Source organism: Chenopodium album, chromosome 1, assembly GCF_948465745.1.
Source record: "Chenopodium album chromosome 1, dcCheAlbu1.1, whole genome shotgun sequence".
Taxonomy (NCBI): Eukaryota; Viridiplantae; Streptophyta; class Magnoliopsida; order Caryophyllales; family Amaranthaceae; genus Chenopodium; species Chenopodium album.
In genome coordinates, this window is record NC_137834.1 from 16,245,746 (window position 1) to 16,261,445 (window position 15,700).

The window sequence follows — 15,700 nt, forward strand, 5'->3', positions numbered from 1 at the left end:
TTGATTTTATTTTTTTTATAATATAAAATATTTTATCTAAAATAAATTATAATTCTTTTTTTCATTGGCTAAAATATGACATTTTCCTATGTGACGCTCTAAAATTAATCTTACATGGCATAATTATATTGTAGCATTTTAAAATTATTAATCCTACGTGGCTCTCTTTTATTATAATCGTACGTATCACTTTAAAAAAAAACTAATTTTACTTGGCATAATCTGATTATTTTAGCGTTTTATAAATACTAATCCTAACTGACGCTTTAATAATTTTTTTAAAAATAAAATCCTAGGCGGCGCTCTAAAAACTCGGGAAAAAACTCCCCTAAATATTATATATATATATATATATATATATATATATATATATATATATATATATATATATATATATATATATATATATATATATAAGATTTTATTATTAGGATTTAAATTGTAAAACTTATAATGCAAGAAAAAACTTTGCTTCTTTCAACATTTATGTAAAATTTATATCAAAGAATTTTAATTGAAAAAAAAATTGATAAATATTAAAAGATCACAAAAACTATACAAATAGACATATGGATTTGAGAGTTTAATTTCAAGTATGTAAAATCATTGCATAATGATTTAGGATTTTAATTGTTAATTTTTTTTTATCCTAATTTATTCATAATTAATAAATTCAATTGTCATATAACTAAAAACAACAAATAAAATACAAAACAACAATAATTAAAGTCCTCGTCAAAAAAAAAAAATAACAATAATTAAAGTCGTATTGTAAATTACATGAAATAAAATTGAATATTGGAATAAGCAATAGCAGTTCAATTAAATTATTATTTTTTTTATATGAAATTATCAAATAGTAAAATCAATCAAATAATTATTACAAAAATTAATCAAATAACTAAAAAAAAATTTAGAATATATCTAACTAAGAAAAATAACTTTTCTTAAGATTTTTGTTTGAAAGAAAATTTAAGTCGTGCATCACACGAGCTTTCATCTAGTAATAATCATATAACTAATATATAAAGCTAAACTTTTAGCCAGGCGACGAGGTAGCGACATTTGGCGTTCTAACTTTTCGCCAAGTGTCGCGCCACGTAGGATAGAGTTATATAGAATTCAATTTGTAGGATAAAAAAGTTAATTTAAAATTCTATTTTCAACCAAATTTGGATAGAATTTTAGGATAAAATTGTTAATTTAGAGTTTTATTTTCGATAAAGTACCAATATTTCATATGTATAAATTAAATTATAATTTTATCAAAAAAAATTATAACACTCATAAATTATCATATAAATTTATTTTTTGTATCATAGTATTTTTTTTGGAGCGAAGGAATTAGCTCAAAATGCACCACATCCATTATTTATAATATATTCTAATCAATTAAAACAATATACTTTACAATCTAATATAATTTTATTAATGTGTGTAGACCTGTCAATCGGGTCGGGTCACGAGTCATTTCGGACAGGGTCATTATTTCAGGTTACGGGTCAAGAAATGTTTTTCACCAATGTTATTATTATTAGTCATTACATGCCTACTATATAGTTTAAATCATCACAAAAACACATCAATTTCTAACTAATTTTGTATCAATGATATGTTTTAAAATTTGAAATATAGATTAAAAATTTATCTTAAAATTCAATAAACAACCCGGGCATCGCACGACCACAAAACTAGTAATATAAAATTGGAATTTTTAGAAGCATAATTTAGAGTGCCACATAAAAAAATATCTTATTTCAACCAATGAAAAAAGGAATTCACAATTTTTTTTGAATTACACAATAAATCAATCGTCACTTAGGTAAAATAAACAGCGAATAGTGATTTAATATTTAGATTTCTTTTAAAAAAAACAAAATATTATCATTTGATATTTAGGATTTTATCTAAATATTCGATTAATGAAAAATATTTTTTACATTTTATTTAATTTTAATTTTAGAGTTATTATTCTAGCAATGAAAAAAGAGTCATTTGATACGGAGTAATATCAACTAATAAAAAATAAAATTATATCTTTTTTAATAGCAAAAAATTTAATTATTATTCGACCAATGAAAAAGGAGTTATTTTTTGTTTTAGATTATAAATACAATCACCACGTGAGGAAAATTCACAAATGAGATTTGAGAGCTCAAATTGAACTGCCACGCACTCTAAAAAGATGAAAATTTTCAGAAAAATAAAAAATACTTTTAAAATTCAATTAACGTGGCACTAATAACTATATAATAACAACAAATCAGATCGCATCATTAATTACCTAAAAAAATTATTATTTTTTTTGAGATACAATTAATTTTCAAAAAAAAAAAAAAAAACAAAATAAAATCGTGCATCGCACAGACTTATGTATAATTATAATAATTATAATCCTCAATTATTTATATTTAATATCTTAGGGTAACATATCATGGAAGTTTGAAGTTTACAAATCCTCCATATTTTCTAACTAGTTTTTATATGTGTTTATGTAGGTTCCTTATTAATAAGCAACAATATATAGTTCAATTTATAAAATTTAAAATATCCATTTGATAAATAATAAAGAAAGAGACAGAGGAAATAAAATTTTTATTTTTTATTTCTTTGTCAAATCAACCATAATTTCTTAGTTTGAACTATTTTAGAGTGTTTATGCATAATGGACCCTCAATCATTCACATCCTATAGGGACGAGGTGAATTAAGGTGTTATTTGGCTTATTTTCACTTGACTTTATGTTATATGAAGTAATTTTTTAAAATTTGTAAGTATAAACTTATAAATCTAAAAATTATTTGAAATTTAAGAAAACTTCAAATTTTTAACTTACTTTTTTGCAATAAGTTATTAAAAACAATAAGGTCTAAGGAATTTATCAAACAATTGTGAGGAGAATACACACCCTACGGAATTCTCACTTAAATTGCATTGCCTTTGATTTGGTTTTTTTATGTACTATTTACCTTAAGAATTACTCACCAAATTTGATGTGTCTTTGCGTTTTCTAGCCTTGTTTTGTGTTTCCGTATGTATGAAGGTATGATCTCCAATGAATCAATCAACTAGGTCATGGGATTGTTCGAGCTGAGTAATCCCAACCTTTTATAACCCCCATAATTTTATATTAGCGTGACCTAGCTAGATACTACATATACTAGGTTTGAACCAATTGGTTGTTGGTGTAGTGGTGATTGGGACTACACTTGGTAGGGAGGACCCGTGTTCGATCCCCCGCAACAACAATCGGGAGAGGACTGGAACCTAACCACCCAGAACTGATCCCCGAATCCGGATTAGCCCAAAGGGTGAACCGGATGGAACACCAAAAAAAAAAAAACATATACTAGGTTTGAAATAGATATAACACATACCTAATATTTGTTTAAGAAATACCTTAAACAGACTACGTACGGAGTTTAAAAAAAAATCCAATAGAGGAAATACGAATAAATAAAAGAAAAAACAATGTTCATAAACAACGATCATCTACTAGGTATTAAGAATCAAGTTTTTATTAGCCTTGTTTAAAGTCCTAATCAATACCATTCTATAAAACAAAGGGAATCGATTAGTGTGTAAAATAGTTACATTTATCATATGGATTCGCACATATTAACAATACAAATTCTTGTAATTGAGAATGAGGGGTCGCTCAAGTTGTTAGAGTTTCCCTTTTAATTTCAAGAGATCCTGGGATTGATTCTTCTCACATGACTTTGTCTCTCTCTAAACACAAGCCAAAAATAAATAAATAAATAAGTAAATTCTTGTAATTCCTCTTCCCCATAGTATTATAAATATGCATTGTGTTAATTGTAAACTATATCCATGTAGGGGAAGAAATTGTTTCTTATGAAAGCCCAAGACCTTCATTGGGAATACATAGATTTGTATTTGTGGTATTTCGTCATTATGAAACAAAAACAATCAGTCATCCTGGGTGGCGTCAAAACTTCTTCACCAGAGAATTTGCTCAACGTTACAATCTTCGTATGCCGGTCTCGGCCATGTATTTCACATGTCAAAGAGAGAGGAATTATAGAGGTAGAAGACGTTGAATCGTTTACTTTCTACTCTAAGTAAACGAAAGAACAGGTAGCATACAATATGCATCCATTCTACGTAGTTGGCAATACTTGAAATTAGCTCTTTTAAAGGACCATACTTTGGTCCTTAATGTAGCGAACTAGCTATATGTATGAATAATTATTGCTTTTCGTTTTTGTTACAAGCGTGAGCGAATGTCGAAGAATAGAGGATCTTTTACCAAAACAACTAGTTTGACAAAAGTATTTACCAAAACGGCTAATTATAAATTTTAATTCCCAAACTAGCTAATTTATTAACTTGGAAATAATTTATCTATTTCTTATTTCCTTTGAACCGGTTTGTTTGGTTCACTTTTTTTTTTTTTTTTTTTTTTTTTTTTTTTTTTTTTTTTTTAACTTTGTTTTTTTGGTTTTATTTTTATTTACTTAAAGATTTTTTTAAGTTGGAAAATTTAAGCAATATACAAAACTGCTTTGAACGTAAACAGTTGCATACTTGCAGAACCCTTAAAAAAAAATACTAATTTTTCATCTTGATCCTATCAATCACAAAAGTTTGGAATTTCAAGTAGTATTGTTTTATCAAGACTACCACAAATTTATACGACGATAACATATTTTAAAGTATTGTTCATCTTTTTCATGTCTATTGATTGTATACTCTTTGTTAATGTCAATTAGTATGATTTTTTTTTTGTTTAATGTGTATGATAAATTAAAATTACATATATTTATTTCTATCTTTATGTGTTAAAAAAATAGTTGTATTTTTTTTTCTTTTGTTGATTGGAAGTTTGGATAATTTTTTTGAGTGGTTGTTTATATGTGTAACTGTTTAAAAAAAATTGAGAATTGCTGCATATATATTATGTTGATTTTTATTGTTCAAATTAATGGGACATTTTAAACTATGGCATTAGAATTTAATAAAACAAAAATTAAGAAAAAAAAACTATTTCTTTTTAAATAAAACCAAAAAAAAAAAAAAACATAAAGTGATGAATTGAACGGATTCAATATAAAAAATAAATAATATCCTTTCCAATCAATAAATTTAGCTAGTTTGGGAATTAAATTTTATAATTAGCTGTTTTAGTAAATACTTTTGTCAAATTAGCCATTTGGTAAAACATCCAAGAATAGACCTCTCAAGAATTACCACATATAAGTGTTCCTCACAGGTTAAAAAAGATAGAGTTAATCACTTTATAAGGTTAAGAGACTATTGCTTTTATGATAAACCTTATTTTGACTTGTGAAGTGGAGTTTCTCTTTTAGTTTGCCTGTTTAAGATATTTAGTGATGTTTCCACTTGGACCGCACCCGCAAACCAGGCCAAGAAAGACTCCACTTTATAAGTCCAAAGGAGACCCCATTCCAAAATCATATGGAAATAGAAGGATTAGCCCCTTAGCGTTATTAAGGTGATTAACTCTCTCTTTTTCAACCAATTTGGAATACTTACTTACAAATGGTGATATTTGGGAGTTCTATTCTTCAACAACTCTCTCTTAATTAATTATTAATACTTATTAATAATAAGCAACTTCTTTTTTTCCAAAAAAAATTTAAATTTTAAGAAATACATATTGAAACAAGTCAACTATGTCGGCTTGACTATAATTTTTCTTAGTGTGGTTGTTAAATTTTGAAAAAATATGAAATGGGCCTATGCTACCCGAACAAGGAGGAGGAGAGTTTGGTCCACAAACAAGGCTTTGGAGCTTCCATACTAAAACCAATTGGCAATAGTAGTAGAAGTAACTCCTCTACCTTATAAAGTGGAACCACCTCACCTCTTTCTCCAATGTAAGACACTCATAAGTGGGCTACAATGTGTTTCAACAGTGGTAAAATAATCCAATAATACGCTAACATCAAATGGAAATATATCAAAATACTAGTAGTATTACAAACATTTGACACTTGTACGTGTTCTTTTTCCACCCACAACAATACACATAAAATAGGGCTTTCTTTTACATGAACCGGATTGCATCGAACTAAATTCACATGTTTATATAACAAGGTAGCCAGGTATGGTTCATATGAATATAACTAACTAACCAAATAAAATGAAATTAGTATGCAGGTTATGCACATTAGCTCCATGATCCATAGTGATACGCATTTACTCCATGTGTCCAGGACTCATTAATTAAACGGTAGTCTTGAGTATGGGAAGAATCGGAGAATTTGTGGAAATTAGCTGCGAATTGAACATCGACATAATTTAAACATTTGGGTACTCTTGAGCTTGCAGCTATGTCGATTATATTGTTCAGAATGTTATTAAAGGTTTTGTCCACGGCCTCATGGTACCTACTACCTACTATAGTTTTTTATTTTTTATTTTTTTTTAAATTTTCTATTTATATATATATTTTATGTTTTTAAGGAAACAATAAGGGCAGGGGGTGAGAATCGATCCCATGATCATCTGCAACTGGGAGGGAACTCTAACCACTTGAGCTATCCCTCACTCTCACATTTTATTTTATTTAATTGAATTACACTAATTCAATATCTTCAAACTTTGAAATTCAAAATTATCAAAGCGGTGGTGGTGGCTTTAGGTGGGTGGTGGGATGGTTTGCTTAAGAAAGAAGGTTCAGCCGAATTTGTTAGGGTTAGAGTTGTAGATTTGGGTGGTAGATCTAGATTGGTCAATCGGGTTGTTTAGGGCTAGGGGTGGATCTAGTTCGGTTAGGTGGGTGGTAGGGTAGTTCGGTTAGGGTGAGTGGTGGTGTGGTTTGGGTTAGTGTGGTTGGTGGGGACTTGATTTGTGTGTGGTTTGTTTTAAGGTGGTTGTGGTGGGGTTCTAGTGGTGATTTTAGTGGTAGGTCGTGGGTGGTGGTATGTGTTTGGGGGGGGGGGGCTGGTAAGGCTAGTGTGGGGATGGTAGGGCTGGGATAGATGCTGGTGGTTTGGGTTGCGGCGGGCTGGGGTGCGACTGGTGGTGGTGAGGTGACGGCTAGTGGTGGTGTGGGGTGGTGAGAGGCATTTTTTCCAGTATTTTTTGACGGAATTTTCGTCAAAAATTTCCGGCCGAATTGTGTCCGTCGAAAATTTCCCGACGGACTTTTTTTGTGCTTAAATTATCTTTCGACGACTGAATTCTCTCAAAAATTTCGTCGAAAAAGGTCATTTTTCCTACAAACAGTTTTCCGAAAACCGATTCAATCGAGAAACAGGGTGTTTCCAACATAATTTTTGCGTCGAAAATGGCCCATTTTCTTGTAGTGCAAACCGAAGAACCTGTTGGGCAACAACAGTCAGTGGCCTACGCAAGCACCCCGTAGAAAATTCCTGCTGGCCACAAGGAGGTGCGGAGCTCACAACCTAGCTACAGGCTACATGCAAATGCCGAACTTCAAGTTGCTTTTAATCAGCATTCTAATGAGTCTCAAGGCACGGAAATGGGTTGTGGCATGAGAGAAAAATACAAGTCAGTTAAGCTTCGAAATTATGTAACTGATACAATTCTCACAAGTAGTTCATCTTTGTCATCTCCTAACACATCGTCTCCAAAGCATTCCTTAGGTACACCTAATCATATAGCACATTACATAAGTGTTGAGAATTTTTTTTTGCATTATCGAAAATAATTTATCACAGCTCTAACATCTGGCAAAGAACCCCAATCTTTTAAGGAGGACATGATAGATGAGGGCCGGTGAGAATCCATGAAAAAGGAAATTCAAGCATTATAAGATAATGGCAAGTAGACAATGGAAGATATTCCTCCAAAAATACGAGATATTAGTAGTCAATGGGTGTATCAGATCAAATATTACTCTAATGAGAGTATTGAACGTCTGAAATCCAGATTAGTAATCTTTGGCAATCATAAAAAAGAAGGCATTGACTACACATAAACATTTGCACCTATGGCTAAAATGGTTACTATTCGGGCTTTTCTTGCAATTACAGCTTCTAAAAATTGGGAGTTACATCAGATGGATGTTCATAATGTTTTTCTCCATGGAGATCTTGATGAGGAGGTGTACGTACATGAAACTTCCTTCTGCTTTTTAGTCTTTCAATCCTAATAAGGTATGTTGTCTTAGTAAATCTCTATATAGCCTCAAACAGGCACCACGATGCTGGTTTGCTAAACTTGCATCAGCCTTGAAAGCATACGGTGCCTTGCAATCTTATTCGGATTACTCGTTATTACATACACTAGTGGAAAAATTCAAATAAATGTTTTTGCATATGTTGATGATCTCATTATTTCTAGGAATGATTCCGCTCCTTTAAGGGTTTTCAAAGCTTATATCAGTGATTATTTTGATAAGAAAGATCTTGGCCCCTTGAAATATTTTTTGGGCAAGTTCTTCACACGTAGCTCTTCAGGTTTGTTTCTTTGCCAAAGGAAGTATACCCTTGATATCATCTCTGAAGTTGGTTTGTTGGGTTCTGTAGGGAATATTTCAAGCATTACCCAAACTTGAACCCCACTGTGATCATACACTTAAATATGGTGGCGTCCAAAGGGAAGGAAGCTAGAGCAAAAGAGTCGCCAACAAGTTTTAGGAACTTGTAAACCGTTCACAGGGTGAAGGTTACACCCCTTAACGATCCAAGAGATCATTAAATCCAATAGGTCTGGAACCAAGACTGGAAGTTCGGGGATGAAAGTACAAATCCAACCTAAAAGAGATTGAACCTTCCCTAATAATAGACCTCTACTTTATTCTTCTCGTATTCATGTGCGCTTTCTGACTAACATGCAATCAATAGGATTAACCCTAAACCTGTTTAATCTATGTTGGTTGAATATTAATGCACAAGCAAAACTATTATTGACGATCACTTGAATTATAATCATATTAGCCCTAACAAGATTATTAATTATCTTATTAAGCGTTATTACAAGTACAAATTCCCTTTAAACATGCATAAAAGTGTGATCAAGCAATAACAATAAACAATATAAAGCAACATGATAATAATAATGATAATAACCATAAAAATAATCATAATAATAATTATAATCAATAATCATCATCATCATGTTAAAGCATAATATTGATAGTAAGATCCTAGGCATGATACTAAACAAGATTAATAACAAACCCTAGCATGTCACTAAACAAATAAAAATCAAAGCTTTAGCCCTAACATGATACTAACATGAATATTAGAAAAGACAATATAAGGCATCATAGAAATCATAATTGATATTAGGAACTTATTGTTATCACCCTAAACATCATACTAAGAAAAGCATCCTAACATGATAATAGGAAAAACATCCTAACATGATACTAGGAATCAAAATAACAACCTAAGCATGATTTCTATATCAAAATATCAATAAAACAATTAAAGTACTTACTTTGATGCCTCGTACCTCTTTCTAATAACAAAATACACACGTTAGTAACTTCAACGAAAATAATAAAACCAACAATTAAATTAAATAATTGAAAGAGAGATTTGGGACCAAACCCTCAGAAATATCAAACCTTTCATGTCTAGGGCAAAGGCAACTTCAAATTATGCTAAGTGTGTCTAGATCTTGTGAATGCGAAATTTTGTTTGTAAAAAGGTGGTTTAGAATAAGAGAGAGAGAGAGAGAGAGAGAGAGAGAGAGAGAGAGAGAGAGAGTATCAAGATTTTCTTGATGAGAGTTGGTGATGAGAATTGATGATTAAAAACGGAGGTCTAAGTACGCTATTTATAATGAAAATCAGTCTGGATTTGATAAAAAAAGAATCAGAGTTCGAAGAGGAATAAAACTCGACGATGTCGCCGCAACTGCCCCTGTCGCACGGCGCCGCACGACAGGCCTGTCGTCCGGCGCTGCAAGACAGTTTTTGCGGATTTTGTTTTTATCATATCTTTTGATCAAGAAGTTCAAATAAAGCATATAATATGTCGTTAGAAAGCTCTTGAAGTCTACTTTCCAATACATTTAGAATAAGATTAAAATAGTTTGTAGATAAAAAGATATGGACGAAATAGTGGAAGAGTGTCAGTTTTGGATAGAGTTTCGTATTCTATTCATATCTTTTTCGTTTATAGCTCGGAATTAATACTATAATATATCATTGGAAAGATAATTTCAAGATCTATCCAACAATATAAAATTTGGATAAATATTATGAGGCACGAAAATAATATCAAAACATACTTCATCTCGTACAAAACAAGGATTCTTAAAAGGAGTAGTTTGATTCAATTTCAAACTCTTTGAAACATAATTATCAATCCTAACTCCATTAGGATTCAAAATAACCTTCTAGAGTATTCTAGAAGACTATAATCAATCCTAATAGCTTTAGGAATGATAATTAATAATAGACCCTCCTCTAGATCATTGGGCCGTATGTAAGAACCAAACCGGGCCCAGTTTAGTATTTTTGCCATAATTTCCTCATTATTCATCGGAATTGGGCTTATAATATATCGTTGGAAAGCTCTTTTCAAACCCTAACAAAATACACTATTATTGGACCCTTATCATGGACCAAACTAAACTAGAATTCACGTTTTTCATAATTAGGGTAAGAAAAGAAATATTTTCAAAAACAGAAAGAAGAGATATTTTAATAAAAACATCCTCATCACTAGACTTTTCACACTTTTTCTATGTTCGATAATCAAATGATGTGAAAGGTATTCATCACTGGGTTTGGTTTTGGGGAGACACATTTGGGTGTCTACAGGTTCTAAACCCATTGGCTTCCCAATTGAACAAAACCACAAGCTTGCATGGCTTAGCTAGTGGTGAGTACTTTCTCATCCTGAAACCTATCGAAGACTTGTGGGCAGGTTGATTTTTCTGGAAATCACGTACATGAAAAGTTTTGGCTTACTCGTTTCATGTCTTATCTCAGTTAATTGTGCATGAACCAAGAACCGAGCACTGGGAAGCAGCCTTAAGGGTTTTGCGATATTTGAAAAGCACTCGGCCGGGGAATATTTTTAACCCTGCAGGGTTGGTGTGATTCTGATTTGGTCGCGTGTCCTATAACCCGCAGATCTTTGACGAGATGGTTAGTTTTTCTTGGTCATTCCCCTATTTCATGAAAAACCGAGAAATAATATATTGTTTCTCGTTCTTTGGCAAAAGCAGAAAATCGCTCTATGGCTGCTATAACTTGTGAATAGAAATGGTTGAAAGGTTTCTTACCAAGTTTAGGTGTGCATCATCCAAAGACAATTAAACTATTCTGTGATAGTCAATCGGCTCTTCATATTATTAAAGAATCCGGTTTTCCATGAACGAACAAAAGACAACGAAGTTGATTGTCATTTCATTCGTGATACTAAAAATTAAGGATGGTTTGATTGATCCCTCTTATGTTCCTATGCATGCACAACTAGCCAATATGTTCACTAAGGCTCTCGGCAAAATCAGTTTGATAATTTACATCACAAGTTGGGCATCTTCACTCCATATGCTCCAACTTGAGGGGTTGTGTTAGGATAATTAGAGATATTTTTAGGGAGATATTGTTTTCTTAATTTTAGGATTGATTGTGTATTTGATATTATTATGTATAGGGTTGTTCATCGGTCCAAGACTGGATCAGACAGACCGAAAATTAGAATCTTGAAAACTGAAGACCAGACCGAACCCGGACCAGACCGAAAGAATTGATCTAGAACCCGGACCGGATCCCTTTGGACCTATTTAAATTTTTTTAAAAAAAATTCTAAAATTTTAATAAGTTTATAGAAAACTCGAAAAAAGTAAAGGTAAAACTATATTTTTAACGTCTTTTTTTGTGTGTTTAGTACAAAAAAGCTCATAAAATTAAAGATTTCTAAGCTTATTAAGGATAATCTTAACTATTAATTTAAGGTTTCACGCATATTTTTTAATCAAAAATCGGTTCGATCCAAGACCGGTTTTTATAGGATTTTGGACTGGACCGAACCGATGACCGAAAAAACAAATTTCTAAACCCAAAGACTTCGGTCTGGTCCGATCTGATCCAAGGTCGGTCCAAGGTGGTCCGGTGGACCGATTTATGAACACCCTAATTATTGTATATCTTTTGATTTGATTATATCTTTTGAAAATATCTTGTACTTCATATAATTATGAAGGGCAAGCTTTTGAGCCTTTATTAAATTCTACAATATACTACGTATAACATAGTAGCCAGATATGAATATAACCAACCAAATAAAATGAAATTAGTATGCAGGTTATGCACATCTGTTCTATGATCCACAGTGATACGCATTTACTCCATGTGTCCAGGACTCCTTAATTAATTGTTAGTCTTGAGTATGGGAAGAATCGGAGAATTTGTGGAAATTAGCTGCGAATTGAGTATCAACATAACTTGAACATTTAGGTACTCTTGAGCTTGCAGGCTTGCAGCTGTGTCTATTATATTGTTCAGAATTGTTAATAAATGTTTTGGCCACAGCGTCATGATGATACCTACTACATTTTTAGTGTTTATATTTTTGGTTTAGAGAGTTACAAATGAAAATAGTATAGTGCACCGGAAAGAACATTAGACATATTTTAAAGAACATCGGCAAAAAAAAAAGAACATGCTAGTGTTTAAAAAAGAACATACCTATGTTTGACAAAAGAACATGTTTGTGTTTGACAAGAACATGACATTACAAAGAACATAAAGTCTTTACAAAAAGAACATGTTATTTTTCATGGTTACTTGGGTGGTTGAACGTGTTTGAAAAAGAACATTATATTTGATAAAAAAGAACATGTTCGTGTTTGACAAAGATATAGGTAATCATTGGGCGGACCGGGCCAAGGTTAAAAAATCAGCTCACTTCTCGAGTCAGGCCAAGTTTTGGGCTGAAGTTTTTGTGCCCAAATCTGCCCAAAATGGTTCGGCCGTGCGGGCTTTTCGGGTTGAGTAAAAAAAATCAACTAAAATGCATAAAAACGCAATCCCAAACTTGCCCAAAAATTAAAATTTACGGGCCGGGTCCGACCCGATTTGGGGGCGAAAAAACTTCTGGCCAAAACCCGTCCAAAATCAAGCCGGGTCGGTCTAACTTTGATCACCTCTAGCCAAAAAACATAAAGTCTTTACAAAAAGAACATGATAGTACAGTAAAGAACATGTTCTTTTTTCTAGTTACTCGAGTGATTGATTTTTTTTTTTTGTTTTTTTAATGTACATGCATTAAAGAACATATTGTATAATACAAAGAGCATATAGTTCAAACTCAAAGAACATAATAATCAAATTTAAAGAACATATTATGCTCATGTTCTTTATAAATATCTATAATGTTTTTTTTACCCCATGTTCTTTTAAATATACCTAATGTTCTTTCCGGGTGCACCATTCGCATTATATAAATTTAATTGCAACGGAAATTATATAAGACAATAATTACACTAATTCAATATTATCAAACTTCGAAATTCAAGTATAGTACATCATCAATTCATTAGAATTGGAAAAAAAAAACACAAAATAATTGCCAGCTTACAGGACTACTGTGTACTAGTCACTAACAAAGCATGCAATCAACCCCCACAATTTTCAGAAAATTTCACTTAAATTTCCTGGCTAAATCAAATTACCACATAAATTGAAATTTAATAGCTAGTTTTAGGATCTTACGGTAAATTGATCAAAAAGAAAACATGCATGCAAACATCACAACTCGATGTATCACCTCTCTTCGGTACGGACCCGATCCTGATGCACACCCCACCGCCTAATCCCCAACTGCAGCTCAGCGGCCGCGATCAAAAACTCGGCCGCTTGCTGCGGGGACAAAAGCTCCACCACCTGCCGTAACGTCTTCATCCTCAATTCATCCGCTCTAGCCACCACGGAACCAAGCCTAGCCACCAAACAGTTCAGCCCGTCAGGCCCATTTCCGCAAAGCCCAGACCATTCGGGCTCGGACCGGGCCACCTCCTCCTGCCACTCACCTAGATCATTCCCAATCTCATTCTCTTCTTTGACGGTCAAACACTGGAGCTCACTGACCCGGGCCAGTTGGGCCGGAGTGAGCTCTCCTAAGTCCCCAGTGCGGCGACCCTGTAGGATGTCCGCTACGTGGGACTCAAACCTAATACTAGACTCAGTATAAACAAGGTGGAAAAGGGTGGTGGGACGAAAACCCGCCACCCAATAAAGGGACCGCTCCAGGGTGGTTGCCCATGGAGCGGCAAATAAAGGGAGGGCATCAGTACGTGCCTCATCGATCTTAGTTTGGTAGTAGAAGACGTAATGAGCGACAACCTCGTCGACGAGTTGTCGAACATGTTGATGGTCTGAGGTAGAGTTGAGGCGTGGTGTTGGGGTGCTAGCGAGCTCGGCTGTGAATTTGTTGAGTTTTTCCGCCCATGAATCATGAAAGCGGTGGAAGTTCGTCATTATGATATTGTGATTTTTCTTTTTTAAGGGAAAATAGTACGAGTAATAAAGAGAAATGTATATGATGACATGAAAATTTTAAGGAAAAAGTTGAGTTGTAAGATGACACTTGGGACATAGCATGCTTGAAACGTGTATATTTAAGGGCGTTGATTAGTAGACAGTTCACAATAATCTATACTATACTCTACTAGTGTAGTAGTGTATCTATACTACTTATGTAAAAATTCTGAATGAAGCTAAAAGGCGCTGTTTGATGAGCCTGCAGAAAACTTGGTTACTGTTGAAATTGAATACTGAGATGACGACCATGACGTGTTTGCCGTTTTGTTCCACGTCATCAATCTGAAGGTGTTATTTATACGAGTTATTAATTGTGATTTTTTTGCTTCGTTTAATTTAATTTTTTTTTTTCTTTGTCGAATTTAAGCATTGGTGCATTACATTCTAATAATTACTTTAGAAATAATCTAGTAGATTTTAGATTATTTGAGGGAATAACTTTCAGAGTTTTTGTTGTTGTATTTCAAATCAGTTGTTTGCTTATGCACATTTTTCTTCAATGTTAAATTTAAAAATTTTCTGTTAGGGGTATGATGATCTGCTTACAATGAATTGATGATGAACCAAACCCAGGTAACAACACTACACACTATTAAGATATATATTTATCATATATATCTTTGACCTTGTAAGTATATTGTTTCCTAGATTAGTGCTTAGAATATTTCGTAGCTTTTCCCTAGTTTATAGCATTAATTAGTGGCTTAACTTAAGCCCTTGGATATTGTACATATTGACAGTGAATGCAAAGCAATACTCACGGACTAAATTCCTTCATGGTATCAGATTCTTAGGGTAAATTCCGCTGCACCCTAACTCCTTGTTCCGCCTCATCTTCTTTTCTCTTCTACCCATCCTCTTCTCTTCTTCATCACAGTACCATGTCGGACTCTAAGAATTCCTTTCACCCGGCTTTTACTATTTCTAATATCAAAAGTAACATCCCCATAATCCTTGAAATGGAGAATGTTTCTTATTCTACTTTGGCGAAACTATTCAAAGTACACGCTCGATCTCACAAGGTTCTCGGCCATATCATTGCTCTGAAAAAGAAGGTCGCTGCCCCTTCAACCGATGAGGAAAAGGAGCGTTGGGTGACATTGGACGCAATGGTTCTTCGGTGGATTTATTCTACAATTTCTAAGGACCTATTAAACACCATTATTGAACCTGATTCCACGACAATGGAAGCTTGGGATCGCTTGCGTGACATTTTTCAAGACAATCAGAACTCCCGTG

At 32.9% G+C, this 15,700-nt stretch overlaps 2 protein-coding genes across 2 annotated transcripts in view; one reads left to right on the forward strand and one right to left on the reverse strand.

The window, feature by feature from the left end:
* LOC145567374 (protein FLOWERING LOCUS T 1-like) overlaps positions 1–4,397 on the forward strand; it is a 9,311-nt gene extending 4,914 nt beyond the window's left edge. Inside the window, exon 4 of the mRNA XM_081626659.1 lies at positions 3,841–4,397. Coding sequence (XP_081482785.1) covers positions 3,841–4,064 — 224 coding nt within the window. The 3' untranslated portion in view covers positions 4,065–4,397. The remainder of the gene's footprint in view (positions 1–3,840) is intronic.
* A 9,020-nt stretch (positions 4,398–13,417) lies between these two features.
* LOC145567447 (protein DOG1-like 4) lies at positions 13,418–14,701 on the reverse strand. Its single transcript, XM_081626759.1, has one exon. The coding sequence runs from the start codon at positions 14,396–14,398 to the stop codon at positions 13,685–13,687; it is 714 nt and encodes a 237-aa protein (XP_081482885.1). The 5' UTR covers positions 14,399–14,701; the 3' UTR covers positions 13,418–13,684.
* Between the last annotated feature and the right edge of the window lie 999 nt (positions 14,702–15,700).

What these genes read in the sequence shown, in the direction of transcription:
- LOC145567447 (XM_081626759.1), bottom strand. Translation starts at nt 14,398, where the DNA reads ATGACGAACTTCCACCGCTTTCATGATTCATGGGCGGAAAAACTCAAC.